At 47.8% G+C, this 23,292-nt stretch overlaps 1 protein-coding gene across 1 annotated transcript; it reads left to right on the plus strand.

Moving 5' to 3' along the window:
- Positions 1–1,200: 1,200 nt before the first annotated feature.
- On the plus strand, positions 1,201–22,004 carry ANKRD22 (ankyrin repeat domain 22). Its single transcript, XM_043980242.1, is given in 13 exon segments — positions 1,201–1,276; positions 1,820–1,878; positions 10,486–10,509; positions 10,511–10,535; positions 10,538–10,623; positions 10,625–10,678; positions 12,174–12,281; positions 13,382–13,417; positions 13,419–13,460; positions 17,536–17,584; positions 17,587–17,633; positions 18,075–18,258; positions 21,838–22,004. Coding segments are annotated over 13 exon segments (957 nt in total).
- The last annotated feature ends 1,288 nt before the right edge of the window (positions 22,005–23,292 follow it).

A 23,292-nucleotide genomic window follows, 5' to 3' on the forward strand; every position in this document is an offset into this window, starting at 1 on the left:
GAAGGGACTAGCCAGAAGGGGAGGCATTTTATTAGCCACAGCAACTCTCAGCTCCCCTCACCTCCACCTGAAGAGGTGGAAGGGTCACAGTGGAGTGTGGGGGACCCATATCTGCCCACTCCCCTATTCTCAAAGCATTTAAGTGGGAGGGTCAGATAGCCAGGCATTCATATACACTAAGGATAGCCATGGGATGGTGGCCTTAGAGCCGGGAGTGTCCTCAGAGATGACCTAAATCCGTCATCCCAGGTCCTGCCATCTGCGTCAGCACCACCATTTGATAGATGAAAGGGAAAGGGGCTTCCCGGGGCCACACACTGAGGAACAGCGGAGCCGGGATTTGAACCCAGGTGCTAGAACTGCAAATCAAAGCTCTGTTCATCTACTAATCGTTGGCAGTGTGGGCTGCCATGCAGTCCCCCAAACACAGCCTCCAGGGCATGGCGTGGCAGGGGCACTGTGTGGCAGGGTGGCGTGGTGGTCAGACACCCAAGATGGAAAGCAAAGGGGAGGGAGGCTCCTTCCTCAGCGGCATCTAGCCTTCCAACCGAGCAGTGGGAGATAGGACAGAGCTGGCAGATTTGCCCCAATGCCCTGCGGTCCTGGGGCCTGGGACAGTGACTTGGGAATTTTTAAGCTGGCTCCCGGCAGGATGGATGCCCACCCTCTAAACCTCTCGGGCCTCGGAGGAGGGCAGACGGGGGGGGGGGGGAGGGAGGCGGAGCCTATTGATCTGTTCCCAGAAGAAACAGAGGGCGGGGGGTGAGGGGAGAGAGGAGATCATACAGAGACACGGAGGAGGGGTGGAGCAAAGGAGGAGAGGGTGGTCAGTTGGTGGGGCAGGCAGATCCAGGTGGAGTCAAGTGTGGCCGGAAGGTGAAGAGCAGGAACCTGAGGGGGGGGGGCAGCTGGCTCCAGATTCTGGGGGGTCTGAGCAGGATCAGGAGCTTACGCCACGTGGTCGGAAGGGAGAGGGGTCCTTGCTCGGGGTGGGGGAGGTGGGTTCCCACCCACTGGCAGGATGGGTCTGGACGGTCCCATTTCTTGCTCAGGGCTGGGTGGCTGGGGTCCCTTCCACCTCGTGGGTTCTGTGCTTCTGGTGACCTCACCCTCCACCCTCAGCCCAGGCCCCTTCGGTCAGCTCCCTTCACCCTCAAATTTGGCAGGATTTGGATGCCACAGAAAGGAAGGCGACCGTCGATGAACACACCCCACGGCCCCACGGTGCGGGAAGCAGGGAGAGTCCATGGGGCCCACGCTTGTGGAACTGAATTGCGTTAGCAGCTATTCCAGCAGCCATGGGCATTCTGAATGGGTCTGTGTCTGATGCCCCAAGGACCAGGGCCCTTTGGCCAGTCGCCCGCCCCCTTCTTGTCCACTGGTATATATGATACCCAAAGCGTAGATACCAGGGGAAGGCATCGGCACCTGGAGAGGACCAGGTAAAGGCACCTGACGAAGTGGCTGTTGAGTCGCGTCCAGAAGGAATCCAGGGGCTCCAAGAGGCGGAGATGAGGAGGGAGAGAGTTCCAGGGGTCGGGACTGCCTGTGTAAGCCCAGAGATGGAGCATCCCCTGGGAGGGCCAGTGAGGAAGCCGTCAGGGCTGAGTGTGAGGTGCTGGATGGGAGTCCTGGGTGGGGAGGCTGAAGAGGCCGGAAGGGCCAGTCGGGGAAGGGCTTTTGCTGGCTCTTGGGGGAGTTTACGTTTGGCCCCTTGTCAAGCCTGCTGGCTCGGTGAGGGCGGGTCCTGTCAGCTCTGACGGGGGACTGTGATTTGGGGCCCTTTCTCTGTGCCTGTCACTCCCTACCTTGTTTGCAGCCTGGACGTGCCTCACCCTCGGCATCCTCCCCATCCACGGCCCATGTCCACCTGTTCCAGTGACTTCAACACCAGGCCTCCATTTTCCCTCCACCCTGCTATAATAACTGCTGATAATTACCTTCTCCAAAGGCTTGCTGGAATTGGCCTGCTATAATCTCTTTTGACATCAGCATTTATGGTGATGACTCACAGGGCACCTTGGCCTTGCAGTCTTACCACTCCCAGTCAATGACCCTCATCTCCACTCATTTTGTAACCAGTTGTTCAGGTGTTTCAGTCATGTCGGACTCTTCCGTGACCCATTTGGGCTTTTCTTGGCAAAGATACTGGAGAGGTTTGCCATTTCCTTCTCCAGCTCATTTTACAGGTGGGGAAATTTTCTTTTTTTCTTTTTAGTGGGGCAATGAGGGTTAAGTGACTTGCCCAGGGTCACACAGCTAGTAAGTGTCAAGTGTCTGAGGCTGGATTTGAATTCAGGTCCTCCTGAATCCAGGGCCGGTGCTTTATCCACTGCACCACCTAGCTGTCCCCACAGGTGGGGAAACTGAGGCCAACAGGGTGAAATGACTTACCCTGGGTCACACAGCTAGTCAGTGTCTGAGGCTGGATTTGAACTCAGGAAGAGGAGTCCTGACTGCAGACCCAGCACTTGATGCACTGTGCTGCCCCTGCATAGCCATACCGTGGGTCTTAGCCTCCTGCCTCCAAGGCCTAAAACTAGTTATTCCTTCCCCTCCTGCTTTATTTGTCCCTCTGTTGGCCTTATCTTGCCATCTGTTGGGCCTTCCCTGGGACCTACATTTCCTGGACCCCCATCCACCAGCCCCCTTCTGTCTACACTTGACTTTGTGCATCCTGGACTCCCTGGTCATTCACTTCAATGCTGAATCTTAGGGCTGGATGATGCTTCAGAGGTCTAATCTGGACCAAACAGGAAAGAGACTCCCCTTTAGAACAAACCCAGCTTTTGTGTGGTGCAGAGAGTACTGGGTCTGGAGTCCGAAGGGATCAGCTTGGATACTTGCTAGCTGTGTGAGGGGGCAAGTCATTTAGCCTAATGCAGCCTCAGTTTCTTCATTTGTAAGATAGAGACAATAACTCTCGTGTGTACTCTCCAAGACCTCACAGGGTTGCTGTGAGGACCAAACAAGATAATGGATGTAAAGTGTTTTGTAAATATTATGTCACTAAGTCAATGGGACCTTGGAACCCAAGTGGGGGATCCCGTCCCCAGCCTTGGCAGCCCCCTCTGGTCTGGGCCAGTCCTTGTGGGAGTGTTTCCTGACTCCCAGTCCAAATTTGCCTCTTTGCAACTTTTCCCCGTTCCTCTCAGATGTTCTGGGCCCGAGCAGAACAAGGATAATCTTTTTTTTTTTTTCAAAGAAATTTGAAGATGACTTTACTTCCCCCTGAGTCTTGTCCTCTCCAGACTAAATGCCCCAGTATCATCCACCCTGACGTCACTGAGCCCTCAGTCACTCTGTGGACCGTATGCGCCTGGAGGGCACAATGTTTTTCCTCCATATCTCTAACGCTGTATATGCATTGTTTTTGCATTGTACACAGCGGGCAATTAATAGAGGCTTGTATGATTGACAATCTGCTCTCCAGAGACAGTCCCTCTGCATCGATGAGCTAATCTCTCCTCTGCCTCAAAGGTTCTCTCCTGCTTCCTCATCAATTTGGAGGCAGAATTGCCCCTTCTCTCTTTTTGGTCTGGTTTATTTGCTCTCCCCGGCCCCCGGATCCTGCCTCTTCCTAGAACCCCATCCTAGACTTGGCTTCACTCTCCCTCCTCTCCAGCGACTTGGCCCTATCGCCTTCAGACAAGAGCAGCCCTCCCTTATCTTGGTGAAAAAAAAACCCCACAGGCACAAAACCCTTTGTCTGACTCACCGTCTCCCTCCCTCCCTCCCTGCCTCTCATTTTTCCTCTTTCTTTCCCTGCCAAACTTTTCATACAAGTAGCCACCGCCCCATTGCCTCCATTTCCTTACTGCCAAACCACTCCTCCCCCCTCATTCCCACCCGGCTCCCCACCTTCTCCTGCAAATGTTTTCTCAAAAGTCACTGGGGACTCCTAGTCACGGATGCAGGACGTTTCCCGAGCCTCATTCGCCTTACTCTACAGACTGACCCATAGCAACCCTTGCTCCTGCTCTGGGAAGGCTCCTCCCTGCGGGGGCTGGACCAGAGCACCCAAGGCTAAAAACACCTCCCATCCTGCCCCGTCTCCATCTTGTCTGCACGTGGCTCATGTGCTGTTTCTCCCATTGGCTGTGCAGCTTCTTGAGGACAGGCACGGGTCTCTGTCTTTCTTTGCTGGATTTTAACAGAAGCCAGCAGGAGATGGCTAGCTAATGGAGAGTCGGATAGAACGAACTGTAAGCCTTTTCACATCCATCACTGACTTTGAGCTTTAAACAATGTTGTGAGGTTGGGACTGGGCAATATTATTCTCATTTCACAGGTGAGCAAACTGAGGTTAAATGACTTGTCTGTGGATGCACAGCCAGCAAATATCTGAGGCGGGATTCCCACTCCACACTCAGGTATTTTTCCAGTGCACCCCACTGTGTTTTCTCGGCAAACCTCATGGAGTATGGGATAGAGTAAAAGAGTCAGTCAGTCAACAAGCATTTGTGAAGCACCTACTATGTGCTGTGTACCACTGTGCTAGGCTCTGGGGACACAAAGAAAAGCAGAAACATGATTCCTGCCTTCAGGGAGCTCACCATCTACAGAGATTGGGGAGGGGGGTCGACAACAAACAAACAGCTATGTACCAACAAGATACAGACAGGACTCATTGGCGATAACCAGCCGAGAGAAGGCCCCAGCATTGTCGGGGGCAAGGGGAGGGGGCGGAAAGACTTCTTGCTGAGGGTGGGCTCCTAGCTGAGGCTTGAAGGTGCCAGAGGGTAGGGATGAGGAGACAGTTCCGGATGTGGGGAACAGTGAGAGTGCAGGAGGTGCTTAGGGTCAAGAGGAAAGGCTTGTGGGAGAGCCAACACCTGGGGAGGCCGGGCCTGGGGAGGCCGGACGGGGGAGGCCTGGAAGTGTAGGAAGGGGCCCAGTCAGAAAAGGCTTTAAAAAGCCAAGGGAGGTTTTATACTTGATCCTTGGCTCTTAGGGAGCTACTGGAGTTGATCGAGCAAGTGGAGGATGGTGGAGGAAACTTGCTTGAAAGAAGGGAGAGGATGAGGTGAAGGCTGTATGAACAGGGGCTGGTCTTGACAAGGAGAAGCGCTATCTCTTCATGTGAGGTGAGGTGAAGGAGCGAGATGATGGGAAAGACATCCAAGTGAGGTGAGATGGGGAAAAGAAGGAGCTCACAACTGGCCTCACTTTCTCCTCTGCTCTCTGATGAGTGAGTGGGAGAGGGGCTGATGTGGGAGGCTTGAGGAGAGATGGAAAAGTTTGGAATGGCTACTGTGGGGAATGGGATAGTCTTGGGTTCAAGCTAGGCATCTCACCCTAATTCCTTCATTCACCACCTCCCTTTCTCTAAGGCCTCCTCTCTGAAGCCGCCCTGTCATCTTCTCCCAGTGCCCCAATGGGAAGTGACCCTTCCCTCCAACCATCTCCCAGCACCTTGCTGGACCCCCTCCTGGGCACTTATCACTTCCTACCTTGTAGTTTTCTTACCTGGCGACCCTATTTCTAGCCACCCTATTAGAATATAGCCTTCTTAAGGACAGGGATGGCATTCTGGTTTATTCCTGTGTGCCTAGTACATGCTTCCCCATGTTCAAATGTCAAAGTGTTCAAATGGATCTGTGATTCCTGTGAATAATTCCTTTGAAGGTGTGGATTGCAGCCAATCCATGTCTATCCATCCTGGGTGACTGTTGTCCATGCCCACCCCAGAGGTCACCATAGGACATCTACCCAACATGCAAGAGGTCATCTTCATTTGCTCCCCAGGGCCCACCTGTGACCCGTCACCTAGGCTGTGCAATTGATTCATCCTTCTATTGCTATCATAGAATTCCTTGATGACATATTGCTTTTTGAAATTCCTCTTGACTCTACGTTGTACTGCCGCCCCTCTCTCCTGGTCTTTCCTTTGCTGTCAGAGTGATATTCAGTTTAATTCTTTGGAGGCTGCTGTGTTCCATGTCTCTTGGGCAAAAAAAAGACATGGCTAGAGGAATACTATTGAAAAGAGGGTCTTTGTTCTTATGGGAAGCTTGGTTATTAAAGGAACTTTGCAAATTTCTCCAGGGAATACAGTCCTCTCGTCTCTCTTCTTCAAACTCCAAGCCTAACCTTGTCCAAGTGTATTGGTCTGTCCCTGTTTATAACACCAATAGAACAAGGCTCTTTAAGGTTTCCATTAAAATACATGTCTTAATCTGGACAATAGACATTATTCATCGACTTGGTCTTTCCTGTGTGAATGATCAAGCTGAACTCTTCCAAGTGGCACAGATCTCTTCCAGAGATTGTGTAGTGTTTTGGGGTTTGGGTGCTACCTGAGTATGGCATCACAAAACAGGCATGTTTGGAGGACATCACTACCCACAGGAAAATCCCTGTTCAACTTGGATTCTGAGTTGATTTCCTCCATCATAGTAGCAGACACCTGATGGAGAGCATACATATATCTGGTCTCCTTGTTTAGTAGGTGCCTGATTAAAAGTTTCTATCCAATTCAGCAAGTACTTATTAAGTGCCTGTTATATTCCACAATGTTTGTCGAGTTGAGTAACGTATAATCTCTAAAATGGAGCTAATAATTCATAGACTTGTGGGCAGGGATCTAGAGACTACATAGTCCAGGTGTCCCATTTTATAGAGGGTAGGTCAGAGGTCTCAGAGCTGGAAGGATGTCAGAGGCATCCAGGCCAACTTAAGCCTCAATAAGATTCTCCTCTACAAGCTTAGTTTGAAAGGCTGCTGGTCATCCTGAGGCAGTCAATGCCTTTTAGGATGCTCTGATTGTTAAGATGTATTTCCGTGTGTCTAGTCTGTATCTGCCTTTGCTGAAGTGTCCACACACTGTTTCTAGCTCGCTCTGAGGAGTCAAGTGAAAGACAGCTTTTTCCTCAGGTGAGTTCCCTCATCTACCCATCATGTTCCCCCTAAGTTTTCCTTCCCCCAGCTGAACATCCTGAGTCCCTTCATATCAATCTTTGCATGCTCATGTTCTCTGGTCCCATCTCCATCCTGCTTACCCTCCACTAGACCCCATTCTAGTCTCTGAGATCATTGCTCAGGAAAGATCAAGGTTTGTGGCATCCCATTGGAGCCAGAGAGTAGTGGTCAGAAATACCCAGAGGAAAAGGATTGCCTGACAACGGTGTCAGCTGTGACAGAGGCTGAGGAGGAGGAAGACTGGATTTGGCCAATACAACATCACTGGTGACCTTGGGCAGAGCTGATTTGGTCAAACAGCCCAGGCAGAAGCCAGATCATAGTAGATTAAGAAAAGAATGGAAGGTAAAGGAAGTGGAGGTGGCAGGCACAGATTCAACAATGGAAATTCAACAACAGTTACTGAGTGTCTAGGAAGCTTGGGGTCCTGGGCTTGCACTGAGGATGCCAAGATTGGCTCAACACAGTGCAGAACTTATTATTCAATACACAGAAGGGAAGAAAAAATCCCAAAATAATGAGGCAAGAAGGCAGAATAAAGAGACTCTTGGGAGCTCCAGGGAATGTACTGTGAGAAGCGTGAGAAGAGTGAGATCTTTTCTTGCTGAGGAAACCAGGGAAGGGTTCATGGAGGAGGTGACAGTGTCTTGGAAGCTTGATTTATTCATTTGACCACATTGTTGAGCACCTACTGTGTACAGCTTCCTTAGCTTGACCCAAGGGAAGATACAAAGGTGAGAGAAGACAGTCTCTGCTCTCTTGAAGTTCACCACTGGGGATAGGACACAAACAATGACAACTGTAATGTTGCTAAAATGGAAATTAGCATATTTGTGCCGGCTCCTCCACAGGGTAGTTTTTGGTGGCAGTGTTTTGTGGACACTAATAAAGCTTTAGGAAATGTGAACGTGCCTGGGTTTTCCTCTTTAATACTTGACAAGTTCCATAGAGGCCCCCAGGAAAGACTTGGTAATTCTGACTTATCAAGCCAAAATGAGATTCCCTAACGATTCCCTGATGTGCTGCCTTTATAGCATCAAAGAACTCTAGTTGTCAGAAACTGTGGAGACCAACCCCGGTCCATCGTGGCTCATCTTGCCTCTGCTCCAAGCTAGACACCGCTGTCTGTCCTGAAGATAGCGTTTTGAGTTAGAATATAGGGAATGGCAGTTCTAGGGCTGGGCTGCCACTGGTGATTATCTGTGATTCCTGCATGGTCCATCCAGTAGCACACAGATGTCAGACCCAGTCTAACCCCTTCTTTTGACAGAGAAGGAAACTGAGGCTTCCAAGGGGAAACAAGAGTCATGTACATTTCATGAGTTAAATTACTGGTAGCAGTCAGGGGGCTAGGAAGCCCCTGGGAGGCAGTGCTGTGAATGGGAAGGATACTGGATTGCCATCAGAGGGCTTGCCAACAACTAGAGAGATGCTTTCAGCAAGCTGCTTCTCGTCTCGGGTTCTCAGTCTCTTTATCTGCAAAATGACGGGGTTAGATTAGGTGATTCTAAGGTCTTTCTAGATCTAAATATGTGATCCTGTAGTCATGAGGGAATGGACATTGAGCACCAACATGCTAGGGTACTGGTGCCCCTGGGGACTATCCAAGTCAATTGTCTCCTCCACTCAAGAGATGAACCCCATCGCCTTCCTCGTCTTCCTCTCCTCTTCTTCCCACCCACCATCTTTATGGGCCCCAGGGACAACTATGGTCCAGTGCAATAACCAATTAGCAGACTTCTTAGTGAAGCAAACATTCTGTCACTGATAGTCTAATAAATAAACAGTAAACTTTCAGAGTGAAAGAACGAGACTGAACAATCAGCAGACAAAGAAAGGGGTGTGAGAGATGGATTCCATTTTCCTAAAATGTAAGACAAGTAAGTCAAAGGTTACAGTTAATGGTGCTGGTGATTCAAACTCTGAAAAGTAGCAAGCATATTTTCTTGCCTATATGTTCTATTATAAAAATTATTGATGCCTTCTGTTTTCATATCACAGTCAATTCCTCATATACCCCCACTCCCCCTCAGCCCTAAGAAAATAGTGAAGCAATATCCAATCAATCCAGGAGCCATATCTAAAGACTTACAGGTTTCTTGCACAGTTCTATTCCCATTAGCCCCATGTTGAAATGTGTCACCTTCAGTATGGGCCTATTCTGGATCTGGGCCTGTCTTTCCACCTGACTTACATGCCATTCCTGGTTCCTCATATAATCATACATCACTTACTGAGGTCAGAATTCAGATGTGTTGGTACCATTGCTGTCGATGATGAGATAGACCTCTAGAGAAATTCTGGACAGTCTGTTCTTCTAGAGGTTTCATCTCTAAATGCTCTTGGCATGATCTGGTTTAGTGAGACTCATATAATGTAGTGTCCGTCTTCTGTAGTGTTCTTCGCCTTGAAACTTTTTGCTATTTGGTGAGTCAATTTTATGTACTCTTTCCTATACCTTTTCCCTACAAATTGAACTTGTCCACAAAATCATGGATTGTCTTTGGATTGCCATGTTTCTCTCCTTGTAATGACTAGTATTTGGTGATGGATACAATTTCTGGGCTATTTTACCTCCTGCTGTAGCAATTTATTAAACTCTTGATGAATGGTGATAATGAAAATTAATTTATTTTTAATCCATTTCTCATTTTTCAGAGTCAAATGCTTATTTAATTAGTCTGGTTGGATCTTTTGTAGTTGCCTGTGATGTCATCCTCTCATCTATACTAATTTGATATTGATTTTGACCCTTGCTCCAACTAGTCTAAGGATGAGTTTTGTACAGTCAGACAACTGATTCTGAAATAAGTCTTAAGTTGATTCCTGTACATCGATATAGTGTTAATTTGGTTTTGGTGATGTTGGTCAGTGCTCAGCATGCCCTAAACCTTCTGTGACTTAAAAAAAATTATTTAAAGTTTGAGTTCCCAATGTTATCCCTCCTTCCCTGCCTCCCCTCTCCCCTTCCTGAGGTGGTAAACAATCACTGCAACTTTTCTTGAAGAAAATACTGGTGATAGGACGTGGAGCTTCTGGGTAATCTACAAACCAATGCCTTCTTTCATTTCTTAAATGTAAATCAAAATTTCCAACTTTGTTGTTGTTGTTTTTAATTTCCCGCAAACCCACCTTCTTTTTGACATTGTTGAGTGTTAAACGCTATGCCACCTCGGTTTCCTCCTCAACTATCAAAATGAGGGGTACATGGCCTCAAGGATCCCTTCCAGCTCTAAATGTAGACTCCTCAGCTTCCTTCCTGCTTCAGCTCTGCAAGGGGAATTTCCCAAGCCCTCCTCCCCCTTCTGGAGCCTTCTCCTTTAAGGTTACCTTCCTCCTACTTACCTGTAGGTATCTCGTCTGTACACATGTATCGAATGCCTCCTCCAATAGAATGAAAGCTTCTGGAGGACAGGGATGATTTCTGCCCTTCTTTATGTCTCCAGAGTTTAGCAGAGGAGAGCCTCGGATCAGGCCCAGGATTTCTGACTCCAAATGAAGTCTAGGGCACTGATTCCTATCCCACATATTTAGAGACGTGCTTGTCTCTTCCCCTTCCCTCAGCCCATCTGCCAAGCAGCTTATCAGGAATAACTTCAATGAAGTCTGGAGGTGGGTAAGAGAGACAACAATTATGTGAACGTTCAAGATAGCTTCAACGGAGACACCCCCCTGATCTGTGCTTGCAGGCGGGGACACCTGAAAGATAGTGGCATTCCTTTTACGGAGAAATGCCAATGTGAATGCCAAAAATCAGGTGAGAACATCTGAGCGAGTGGGGAGGGTGGAGGGAGTTTCTGTCCCTTTAGACCTGAAGCAGGTCAGTGAATGAATGACGTCTCCTCAAGGCTGAAGGGATTGTTCATTGACATTGAAGGGGGACCTCGGTGGTCATTTGATAGCTCTTTCCCTCATGTTAAGATGGGGAATCTGGGGGGCCCATGGAGATCAAGTGACTTATCCAAGCACACAGGGGAGTAGGCATCAAAAGGGTTTTTGGAACCCAGTCCTGCTGACTCCAGGGGTCAGTGTTCTTTCTATCATCCCCACACAGCCTCCTATAGTGGTGTACAGTGCAAAAGACACTGATTTTATAGTCAGGAGACATGGGGAGGAAACTTGGCTATGTCTCTCATTACCCACGAGCAAGTTCTGATAGATTCTCTGGGCCTCAATGTCTTCATCCTAAAATGAAAGGTTAATTAGATAACCTCAAAGAAGGTCCTCCATTCCAGGGCTTCTGGTCTACCATAAAGCAGACTGCCTGCCATGCCTATTCAGCATTCTGTGGTTGTTGTTGATGATGAGTGGGGATGGGGAACAGATGTGGAAGTATAGGGAGGCCCAGAGCCTAGAGGCTGTGGCTGGCCACGCATCTGTAATAAAAGCTGGGACGTGGGACCAGAGGGAGAACAATGGCCTCACCCTCTCAGTTTAGATTTTGATGTCTGCTCTGGTTCATTTCCACGGGAACCCCAGAGGATCTCGGGGGTTGCAGCCAACATCAGTGCCACAGAACCAAACAAGACCTTGTGTTTTGTTGGAAGGCAGCAACCCCTGAAATGATCTGAGGAGCAATGGGGAATTGACGGAGCTAGAGGGGGCTGCCCATTAGTGACCCAGAGGACACAGCTTGTTCAAAGTATTCAAAAAAGCAAGAGTGAGAATAGCCAAAAACATCCCCCATAATCCTGGGAAGCCTCTCCCACAAGTACACACCGCCATTAGTGGGCAGCTTCTGGTTCCCGAGACTCTCTGGGTGTCCCATGTCAGTGAACCAGAGCAAGGACCAAACCAAAGCAAGGAGAGCCAAGCCACCATCTTCCTCCCGGCTCTCCATCCTGCTCTTTGTACATGCACGGGGCTGGCAACAAGCTTCCCAGTCTCTGAGCCACCCTAAGTTAGAAAGTAATTGCATTAGGCAAGGAAAAGGGTTACCTCCCTAATTGGGGTCTGCTTTGGCTGATATTAACCACCGTTTTCATTCACAAAGTATATTAGCTGAAGAAGAGAGCCCAGCTAACTCTAGGTAAAAGGGGGAAAATGGCTCCGGGGATTAAAAACTTTTCTGCAATTAAAGCCAAGATTGGATAACAGACGGCTCAGAGATCAGGAAGCTGAACAGTCCTTTCCAATAGCATGAAGATCCTCCCTATCTGTGAATCAGAACATGCCAAATCAGAGAGGAAAAGGGTGACCCTAAATGTCAACGAGGAGATTCCCTTCCTTTAAACAATTTGCTTTCTTCTTAGAAAGAGAGAACCAGCCTCCATTATGCGGTGAGGAAAAGGTTCACCTTCCTTGACTATCTCCTCATTATTCTCTTGATGCCTGTGCTTCTGATTGGCTACTTCCTGATGGTGAGTAGAGGAGGAACAAGGAGGGGCTGACCCCTCTCCTGACATCCGCATAGTTCCTGGGCTCCTTGTGGGAGCCTGGCCAGGTGGTTGTATTCCCCCCCCACCCCCGCCCCTACCCCAGGCCTGCTCCTGTCCTGTCTGGGCGCATCATCTTTGGCAGAATGGGGGGATGGGCCATCTCAGTACTGGGCAGAGCTCACTGCTCACACATGGGCTATTTATTCCCTTTGTAAATCTTGCATCTGTTGGATGAGTTCAGCCCAGGGAAGGAAAAGGTGGTGATTCTGTTGGAATGGCGTTGATGCAGCTTCTTGCTGGCCTGTGCCGGCCCATTTGTCAGGCTTTTGTCCAAGCACTGGGACTGTTTGTCCTCAGCACCAGACACACTGGGATGCCTCAATACTGCTGGATGAGCGACTTTTTCCCTCTAATTTTACGTGTCTGGTTTTACTTCCTGGTGTAGCAGGAAGAGAACAGAATTGGGATCAGGAATTCTGGCTTTGAATCCCACCTTGAGACTTGTTAGCTGTGTGATGCTGGGAAACTCACTTGGTGTGCCCAAGCCTCAGTTTCTCATCTGTCCAGTGCAGGTAGTAATACTCATGAAACCTCCTTGAGGGGGAAAGTGCTTGGTTAACCTGAAGGACAGTTTAGAAATGGGGATTGTTATTTATGGCTATCAAAGAATGGGAAAAGGGAAGTAGAAAGGATGGTGAGAGGGAGAGTGGGGACATTTCTATAATACTCTAAGGTTTACTAAGCACTTGACGTAAACCATCTCATTTGATCCTCACAACTTTGGGACATAGGTTCTATTGATATCTCAATTTTACAGTTGGGGAAACTGAGGCAAACAGAGGTTATGTGACTTGCCCAAGGTCACACAGCTAGTAAATGTCTCAGGCAGGCTTAGAACTTGGGTCTTCCTGACCCCACCCCCAGTGCTCTATCTACTGAGCCACAAGAAGTTGCGGCCTATTACTTAAGTCATCTCTACAAACAAATTGTCTTTAATGTCACACCATGTCGTCCCTCTTCCAGATTTCATGTGCTGGGAAAACATTAAATTAATGTCTATTGTCTCATCCTGTGTAACTCAGATATCAAAGACAAAACAGAATGAGAATCTCGTCCGAGATGTTACTCCATGCTGGTGCAGATGTTAATGCCACAGACTACGTAAGTATATAGTTTTGTCTGTCTCAGAACAAATGAAGAACTTGTCACAGAATCCACAGAGCTAGAAGATGCCTTGGAGTCTATCCAGAGAGAGCAAGCAGCCCCTCCCTCTGGATCTTTCCAGGCAAGGGTCACCCAGCCTTCCCTTGGGGATGTCCCAGGATGGGGAGACCACCTGGAAGGCAGCCAGTCCCTTGGGGCAGCCTTCCGTTGGTAGGGAGGGATTTGGTTTAGAATGGAGGTTTTTTGTTGCCTCATGTCACATCTAAAAGCCGCCCCTCTGTTATTCATAATCACAAAGACTCAGAGTGGGAGGGGACCTCAGAGATGGTCCGGTCCAGCCTATGCCCCCCACATAACATCCTCTGTGGCGCCCCCAATGAGGATCATCCCACTAGTGCCTGAAGCCAACTGATAAAGGCATCTTCCAGCAAAAGCTGATTGGGTGTAGATGGGAAGAGCTTACATCTGCATAGTATTTAAAGTTTGACAAAGATGTAACTTTTGGTTGCAAAGATTACCGGCTTCCATCCAAATCATTCACCTACTTTTAAGAAATCTGACCCTTCTTTGGGTAAAGAACAATGCTTTGGACTAAATCTGAGACTTTATTGAGTTTGGGAACTCCCGATAGGGAAAGCTCTCTTTACCAATGATGATCCTCCCTGGCTTTGTTTTTGTTTTTGTTCTTTTTTTTTTTGTTTTGTTTTTTGGGCTGGGCAATGAGGGTTAAGTGACTTGCCCGGGGTCACACAGCTAGTAAGTGTCGAGTGTCTGAGACCGGATTTAAACTCAGGCCCTCCTGAATCCAGGGCCTGTGCTTTATCCACTGTGCCACCTAGCTGCCTCTCCTCCCTGGCTTTGTCACTTAGTCTGTAGCAATGTCCTAGGGCAGTGGGTGAGTAAGTGTTATCCAGAGTCACACGGCTATTATAAGTCACAGGCTCCTAGGACAGTTCTCTAGTTCTGATGCCCTGCCACAAAGTTGGAATGATGTTTTTCATCCCTAATTTTATTTTCCCCCAATTTTTAAACATTTTTATTTAAAGTTTTGAGTTCCAAATTCTATCCCTCTCTCTCCTCCCTCCTCCCTGAGACTGTAAGGAATCAGATGTGGGTTATACATATGCAATTATGTAAAACGTTTCTTTATTAGTCATTTTGTACAAGAAAACTTGAATAAAAGAAAAAGAATGAAAAAAAGAAAAGTGAAAGAAAATAAAGTAAAAATAGCATGCTTCAGTCTATGTCCATCAATATCAGTTCTTTATTTGGAGGTGGATAGTATGTTTCACCATGAGTACTTTGGGATTGTCTTAGATCATTATATTGTTGAGAATAGTTAAGTCATTCACTGTTCTTTATCACACAATATTGCTGTCACTGTGCACAGGTTCTCCTGGTTCTGCTCACTTCACTATACATCAGTCCATACAAGTCTTTCCAGGCCTTTCTGAAATCATCCTGGCTTGTCATTTCTTATAGTACAAGAATATTCCATTACAATTGTAACATTTTCAATGGCGGCAAAGGGAATCCTATGTGTATTAGAGCAGATGCCTGCAAACTTCTGTACAATGAAGGCCTCTCTGTTCCTGCATTTTCTGGGATGTGCCTGCGCTCTGAGCTCACAGGAATGACACATTTAGGCAAAGACTTACAAACTTCTTGGAGAGATGTGGGGACATCAAAGAGGAATTCACTTGTCCAATTCACTTGGCTTTATCTGGTCTTTCTTTTCTTTCCAGTTTCTTAGTTTGGGGCTGGGGAATGAGGCCTTCTTCCTTTCAGACTGAAGCAATTAGCTTTTGAGTTAATAGAGCACTGGACACAGGTGTTTGTAGCCTGAAGTATCGTTCCCATTAGTCGGACAGCTATGCTTTTCCCGAGCAGACCAGAGCACCAGAAGACTTGATTAAAGATGAGTGAAGAACTCTGATCAATTAATATTAATTAATTTATCCTGAAGGCTTTTGTACTTAAGGTTTTGTGGTGTTCTATTTTGATTGTTACTTTTGATTCCAACTTTAGATTCTTCCCTCGAAGGTCCAATCAGGTGAACAATAACTGACTCTGAATTATGGTGGATGGATGGATGGAAGAGAGAAGGTGAGAGAGAGGGAATAATGTGTAAATGGCAGATGACTTGGTAAATTAATTAGATGGTGCGGTGGATCCATTGTTGAACGTGATCCAGGGGAACCTGAGTACAAATTATACCAAGATATTTCCTGGCTGTTCAATCTGGCCAAGTCACTTTAATCTCTCTGTGCCTCAGTTTCCTCATCTGTAAAATGAAAGGATTAGATTCTGTGGGCTCTATGGTCCCTTCCAGCTCTGTGTCCTATGATCTTATGATGTAAAATCCTAAGTGAGTTATAAAACACAGACTAGTCCTTCACGGATAAAAAATGAATTGGAATCCTTGCAATCAATAAACTGATATTTTAAAAATAAATTGAGAATTTTCACATAAAAGCCAATAAATTGCAAGCACAGGCAGGACCCATTTGAACTGCAGGCCAGCCAGCCCCAATGCTCAGAGCAGTGCCAACCAGTGATAAATCATTCTATCTCCATGGGCCACATTCTGAATGACATTGTCCCCATATAAACCTCTGGAGGACATCTTTGTCTTGGATTCCCTGCACTGATAGCACATGGTAGGAACTTATTAAGTATTTGGTTAATTGAATTAATTAGAGCATTTGCCTCATCTTAATGTTTTCACAAGAGGAAACAAGTGCTTTTTAGTTGAAAGTAAACTCCTTGGAAGTCGGGCATCTTTGCTTTTGGGCTTGGGATCCAAGTGCCTAGCACTGTGACTGGCACACATCAGGAGCTTCAGACATGATTGTTGTATGCCTGACAGTTTGCTTTTGGGGCCCTAGGTCCGCAGAGGAGTACGGAGCTCCCTCAAAAAAGGGGAATGAGAAAAGGAGGGCTGGTATACAAGGAGCAATGTGGTTCAGAGTAGATGCCTGGAAGTGGGGTGGTGGTGTAGATCAGGCAAGGTAAGGCAACAGCTCGGCTACCACAGCTCAGGGTCATTCCAGGGACTGAGTCCAAGTGGGGAGGAGCTAGCGTTGATGGCTAGAGAGTAGGTGGCATGTTTTGGAGACGGTTAAAGAATGTAAGATAAGGAAACTAAGACTCAGAGAATCTAAGCCGATTTCTCAGTGCCACACAGGCTAGCAAGAGGTTTCAGGTAGAATTTGAACCCAGGTCTGCCTGATTCCTCACCCAGTGCTCTGTCCACTGAGGTACGGAACTTTAGTGGGCTCGTGTTCTTGCTTCAGGCTTCAAGGTTTAACACATTCTCACAAGAGCCTTAGGGTAATGCAAATACTATCACTCCCATTTCACAGGTGAGGAAACTGAGGCAGAGAGGCAAAGTGACCACTAGAAAGGGACTCAGCTGCAACTTGAGCCCAGCAGGTCTCCTGGTTCCAAGCCCAGAATTCTTTCCACTCTAAGCCACCTCTTATTAAGGATGTAGTCTCTTAAACAGGGCAGGCCAGCTGGGAATGATTCATGTGGCTCTTCACCCACTGCAAGTCCTGTATTGGCCCTTCTCTCCAGGGTGATTCTCTGAGAGATGCCACTAGCTTCACCCCTGGTCTTTCAGGGTTTCCAAATTCATCCTAGAGGAGGTTATCATACTCACCCACACTCACAGTTCATCCTACATGCAGCTAAACAGAATAGGATAAAGATCTGAACCCAGAACTTTCAGGACCAGGTGGCTGTTTGAGAAGCATCTCCTGCGAGACAACAAGGCAGAGCAAAAAGGTGACTGGACTGGAAATGGGAAAGAGATGGGTTCATATCCTGCCTCACACTTTCAAGCAGTGAGACCATGGGCAGTTCCCTTCACCACCTAGAACCTCAGCTGTGTCTGTAAAATGCAGCTAATGATGCCTGTAGGCTTTATCTCTTAGGGCCATTAGGAGGCTCCAAGGAGAGCATGCATTAAAGGGGTATGCCTTTTTATTAGTTAGTAGCTTTGCATTGACAAGAGAGTGCCTGGCACATGCTTGAATTGTTACTGATTGGTGGTTTGGGTCTGTTTTAGGTTGGATGCACGGCTCTTCATTATGCGTGTGAAATGAAAAACCAAAGCATCGTCCCTTACTTCTGGATGCCATGGCGAACCCTACAATAAAGAATAAGGTGAGTGGCACCATCTGCATCACAAGGGTGCCGCATCAGTGTGCTCTCAGGACTCACGGCTGGTGTTTTCCTTAGCCTGGAAACTCCTTGAGGGGAGGTGCTGGGACATGTATGTATATGGATGCACTGTGCACATGCATATAATGCACTGGAGCATCCCCAGCCCTGGACAGGGCCTTGGTAGTTACTTAAATGTCTGCTGAATTCCCTCCCATCACCTGAAGATGTAAGCTGCCTGAGGTGGGGACTGGTCATTTTTCATCTTTTCATCCCTGGACTTGTATGGTGCCCTTCCCTCCTCCCCTGGTACACACAGTGCCCTCCTCCCCACACGCACCGGCATTTAGCAGCCATCTATTGCTAGGAGATAATGGTAGCTTTGCTGATGAGCCTGGAAGACTCGTTGAGGAGGAAGTAATGCCTGCTTTTCTCTCTTCCCAGCGTGGTGAGAGCGCTTTGGACATTGCGCAGAGATTAGAATTTCCTCAGATTGAAGCCATGTTACGGAAAGCGTCCTTAACCCTCCTGACATCACAGATGGAGCCTACACCAAGTCTAGGATTCTGGTTGGATCCCTGTCTTTATCTCTGGTTCCACCATCTGATGCCAGACCAGGCACGCAAATGTGCGTGCCTCAGTTTCTACATCTGTAAAAAGGGGATATTAGTCACCAGAGGTGATGACAAGAATGTCCTTGGTATTTGCGTTGATGTTTCAGCCTTGAAGGATTCACTGTCACCATCCTCCTTCCAAGGTTAATGTCCAGCTTGCCCAAGCCCCATTCTACCTGATGAAGCTCATTTCTCAGATTTACTTATTCGGATTTCTAAAAGGAACAGACTGAATGAATGAATGAGGCTGGTGTCTGCTTTCCTTCCTTCCATGTGACCGGCCTGTGTCCAATCAGCCAGCAAGTCCTCGGTGACGCCCTTTGAGCCACTCTAGAAGTGCTTTGTTGGCAGCATGCCAAGTCATTCTAACCTACAGCTGGCTTCGGATCATCCACAAGCTGGATTCATCAGAGCTCCTTGGGCCCCTCGAACCCAAGCCATAGGATGTTACCAGGAGGATGAGGGTGTTTAAAAGAGGTCATTTGTGGCACGGGCAGCTCATGGTCCTTGAAAGCACCGGCCATCCCCTCTATAGCTTACAAATCTATATACTTTTCAAAAATGTCATACAAGATAGGTATAAGACTATTTGACAGCCACCAGGCTTGTGTAGCTTCTTGTCTTTTGCACCCAACAGCTGTGAACCAAGATATGAGAAGGATGAGCACAGCTGTGGAGTCAAATATGCCCTTTCCACCCAAGCCTCTAGAGGTAGACCCGCCAGAGCTATAACTAGGATGGGGTCCTGGACCTTTGCTCTAATGGTATTAACTTAGGGGCACTGAATTTTGAGGGTGCTATAAGCATTTTCAGCTTCTACAGGCACACAAGAAACAACAGAGCTTAACTAGCAAGAATAGGTAGCTAAAATAAGAAGCTTCCTCTCTGGGAAGCTGGGGTATGCCCTTTCTTTATACTTACTGCTCTCTCTGTTACCCTCTCTTATTCAGCCTCTCCAGCACTGTGCCTGAAGCAGGTATCTTAGGATCTTACCAATTTTGCCTTTTCCATTTTAAGAGAATCTTGCCTCTGCACTTTCCTGGTATTTTTTCCAAGGCACAAATTTATAGTTTCAGCTTGATGATCAGCCTAGACCAAAGGAGTCATGGATGGTAAGCTCAAAGTCTAAAAACAAACACACATCTGTCCAATACTTGACATGAGTCAGGTGGGATCCCTGAGAAGTGAACATCCCAATTACCCACCATGCTCTTGGCCTGACTGTTGAGCACCTGTCCATCCCAGCCTTGACTGAGGTTCCAGATCATGTTAACCTCATTTGCCAATGAAAGGAAAAAGGGGGCATGTAATGATCTCAGGCCACAGTTCTCTCTCAATTAAAGGTTTACAAAGTACTTGCTGGGAGGTCAGGAAGCTGCCAGGATTATTGAAGAGGTAAAATGGGCAGCTCTGACTTGCCCCAGGGCACGTAGCTGGGAAAGTCTTGACTGAGTTGGGATTGGATCCCAGACCTCTTCTGAGCCCAGAGAATTTGGGTGGGCAGAGGTGCTAATTGGGTTGGATTCTTGCTCCTACTAAAAACCATGTGACTTTGGCAAAGCTCCTTTCCCTTGGGACTTGGTTTTCTCATTTGGTAAAATAAGGTTGAATGGAAACCTGGGTCCCTTACAGGTAGGAATTTTTGGATACCATGACCCTGAGTCCAGCATGCTTTCCAGCACATTCCTATTTTTCTATCAGCTTTGCTGCCTTGCATTATACTCATTAGTTGAAGCAGCCTGGTGGAACAACGTTAACCAGAGTCAGGAAGACCTTAATTCAAATCCAGTCTCAGACACCTACTACTGTGTGACCCTGGGCAAATCTTTTAACCCCTATTTTGCCTCAGTTTCCTCATCTATAAAATGAAATACTAATAGTATTGGCCCTCTCATGGTTGTTGGTGAGGGTAAAGCCCTTGCAAGCCTTAAAACTCTCTATATAAATGCCAGCTACTATTCCTTTTTTTTTTTTGTGGGGGCAATGGTGGTTGTGACTTGCCCAGGTCACATAGCTAGTAAGTGTCAAGTGTCTGAAGCCAGATTTGAACTCAGGTCCTACCTGAATCCAGGGCTGGTGCTTAATCCACTGAGCCACCTAGCTGCCCCCCCCCCAGCTACTATTCCTGATGAGTAATAGTTGGTATTAAAGAAAGAGCACTTGATTTGGCATTAGAAGCCCTGGTTTTGAATTCTAGCTCTGTTACTTGCAAGCTAGGAGACCTTAGCCAAGTCACCTTTCTTTTGTGTCCCTCAGTTTTTTCCTTAAAATGAAGGCTTAGGAGAAGATGGGCCCTAAGGGATGTCACCATGGCAACTGGCCGCAGACCCTGGTGGACTCCTGTGGGAGTCACAGAGACACAGCCTCCTCTTGACCTAGGGATGCGGGGGCCACAGATTCCCACTGTTCATTTAATTTATTACTTTGTTGTCTTGGAAGCTCTGAGTGTGAATGTTGGGCAGAATTTTTTTAATGAAATAAATTGAGATATGTGAAATGAGTGGCTGGCTCCGATTTTTTTTTTTTTTAGTGAGGCAATTGGGGTTAAATGACTTGCCCAGGGTTACACAGCTAGTAAGTGTTAAGTGTCTGAGGCCGGATTTGAACTCAGGTACTCCTGACTCCAGGGCCGGTGCTCTATCCACTGCGCCACCTAGCTTCCCCTCTGGCTCTGATTTTTGACTGGCTCAGAAGGATGCCCTGCCCCAGAATCCATCACAAGCTCCCTCTACCATTGGGCTCCATGTTAATAAGAATCCATTGGGTTCTTATCTTTCAAAACAGAGCTGGATCAAGAACTCCCAACTCTGGGCTCGCCCTCCTTAGAACCTTCCAGCAGTCTCCTGATCCCCCATTAATGGATGGCACCCTCCCCATTCAGGTGCTTGCTTCATCCTATCCATTCCATCTCTATCATGCCCTTCACACTGTCCCTTCCTCCCTGTGCACAGAGCTCCCACCCTAGGGCTGGCCCCCATCTCTTCTCCTTCAGACCCCTGTAACAGTTTCCTCCCAGCTTTCCCTGACTCTAATCCAAGCACCACCGTATCCAAGCCTCTTCATCAGTCATTGAGGCTAAAAAGTCAGAAGGAAATCTGCCCCTGATACAAGGAGTTAGAATCCTATTGGAGTGGGGAGGGGCAAATACAACAAACAAATAAGCAAGCACCTGACAATTTAGGGAGGAGGGAGAGAATATTGATCACTAGGGAATAGGGAAAGTTTCCTGTGGGAGATGCTTGGAAGCAGCCAAGGAATCAAAGGATTCCAGGCGATGGAGTCGAGGAAGGAGTGGGTTTCAGGCAGGGGGTTGAAATAGGGCGGGGAAAGAGAGTCCATGCAAAGGAGGTAATTGGTGTGGCCAACTAGGATGGAAGGGAGATCAGGGAAGCTGTCACAAGTGGTCTCTCCAGACGATGGTCTGACTGCATTGCTCCCACTCAAAACTGTCCGGCGACTCCTGATTGTCCGAGGATAAATAGGAAGCTTTGAACGTGGCGTTTGGGGCATTGCACCAAGTGTGAGGCAGTCCACTAAGTGCTTTAACAACCCCAGTCAGGCTGATTTCACACTCCCCGCTTTGTGCACTCTAGATTTCAGCCAATCTGGGCTGTCTGGCACCTGGCACCTGGCACCTGGCTGTATGATGGTGTCCTGCTGTCTCGGGCTTCTGGGCTCAGGCCACCCTGGATTCCCAGCTTCTTCTTCCTCCTTATCACTCTCTGTCAAAATGCACCTCTTCCTCCGGGAATGCACTTAGGCCTCACTTTCTCCCTGCGTCCTTCCCTGATGTTTACAGCACCCAGTGTTCCCTCCTTCTCAAGTTTTCCCTAGAACACCGTCCCTACTGATACTCCGGGAGGTCAGGGACAAATATTGGTGGTGATGGCGGTGATGGCGATGAAGATGAAGTGGAGGAGCCTTTCTTTGTATGTCCAGCTCTTAGCAGACCGTATGGTGCACACAGGCAAGGAGGGGAGGTGGGATTTGAACCCAGGTCCTCTGACCTCAAAGCAAGGGCTCTTCCCAATGTACCATCCTGCCTCCCTGTGGCTTGAACAAAATCTCAGAGGAATGTAAGGTTTCTCATCTTCCATGTTTTGGGATTTCTTCATAATTTCACTCCAGGTAGGTGCAGGTAGAGTATTGATGTACTTAACATGGATAATATCAACCATGCCTCCTTTCTCCCCCCTTCCCCCAGAACTCAATCTAAATCTCTGGAAAATGGAGACAAACTTGACCAGAGGAGGGGAGAGGTTGGAGTATTGGCTTCCATTCTTCGCAATGCTCATGTAGCCCAGGTGATGTTAGTGTATAGTCTTTGCCAGTCCAGACACCATTCAGTCTGTAACTGTAGGAGATGAGATGAGGGATCCACCTAATGTCCAGAGAGACCCCAGACAAGGATCAGACATGGAGTCTGAGCTCCAGGTGTCCAACAGCCTGTGTCCTATGCCACATGACCTCTCTTTGGGTTGGATGAATATTTATTAAGTATCTGGGGGGGCAGGCACACGGAGGACCCCCCCTTCAGGGGCCAACAACCTAGTTTTGAGTCAAAAGTTGGCTTTACTTTTTTTGAAAGAGTGATTGTCGTTAAAATCAGCTCCATTTCCAGAAGTTGCTTCTGTGCCCAGACGATCTCCTTTGCTTATTGTACTAACAACCATCCTTGGGTCCTCAGGTCTCAATGTTGTTGTTTGCCAATTTTTTTCGACCCCCACATTCAGTTCTTTGACCCCTATATGGTGTCATGACCCACGGCCTAAGAAGCTAGGGGCTAGGGGGCAGCTAGGTGGTGCAGTGGATAAAGCACCAGGAGGACCTGAGTTCAAATCTGGATTCAGACACTTGACACTTACTAGCTGTGTGACCCTTTGCAAATCACTTAACCCTCAGTGCCCAGCAAAAAAGAAGAAGCAGCTAGGGGGCTAGACAACAAGCAAACCTACCTGGCATGCAGAGCTACCCCAGAATGGAACAGGTTGCCTCAGGTGGTAGTAGATGCCCTAAATGAGAACTCTCTGCATAGAGGCTGGATAGCC

This window comes from Dromiciops gliroides, chromosome 2 (assembly GCF_019393635.1).
Source record: "Dromiciops gliroides isolate mDroGli1 chromosome 2, mDroGli1.pri, whole genome shotgun sequence".
Classification (NCBI taxonomy): domain Eukaryota; kingdom Metazoa; phylum Chordata; class Mammalia; order Microbiotheria; family Microbiotheriidae; genus Dromiciops; species Dromiciops gliroides.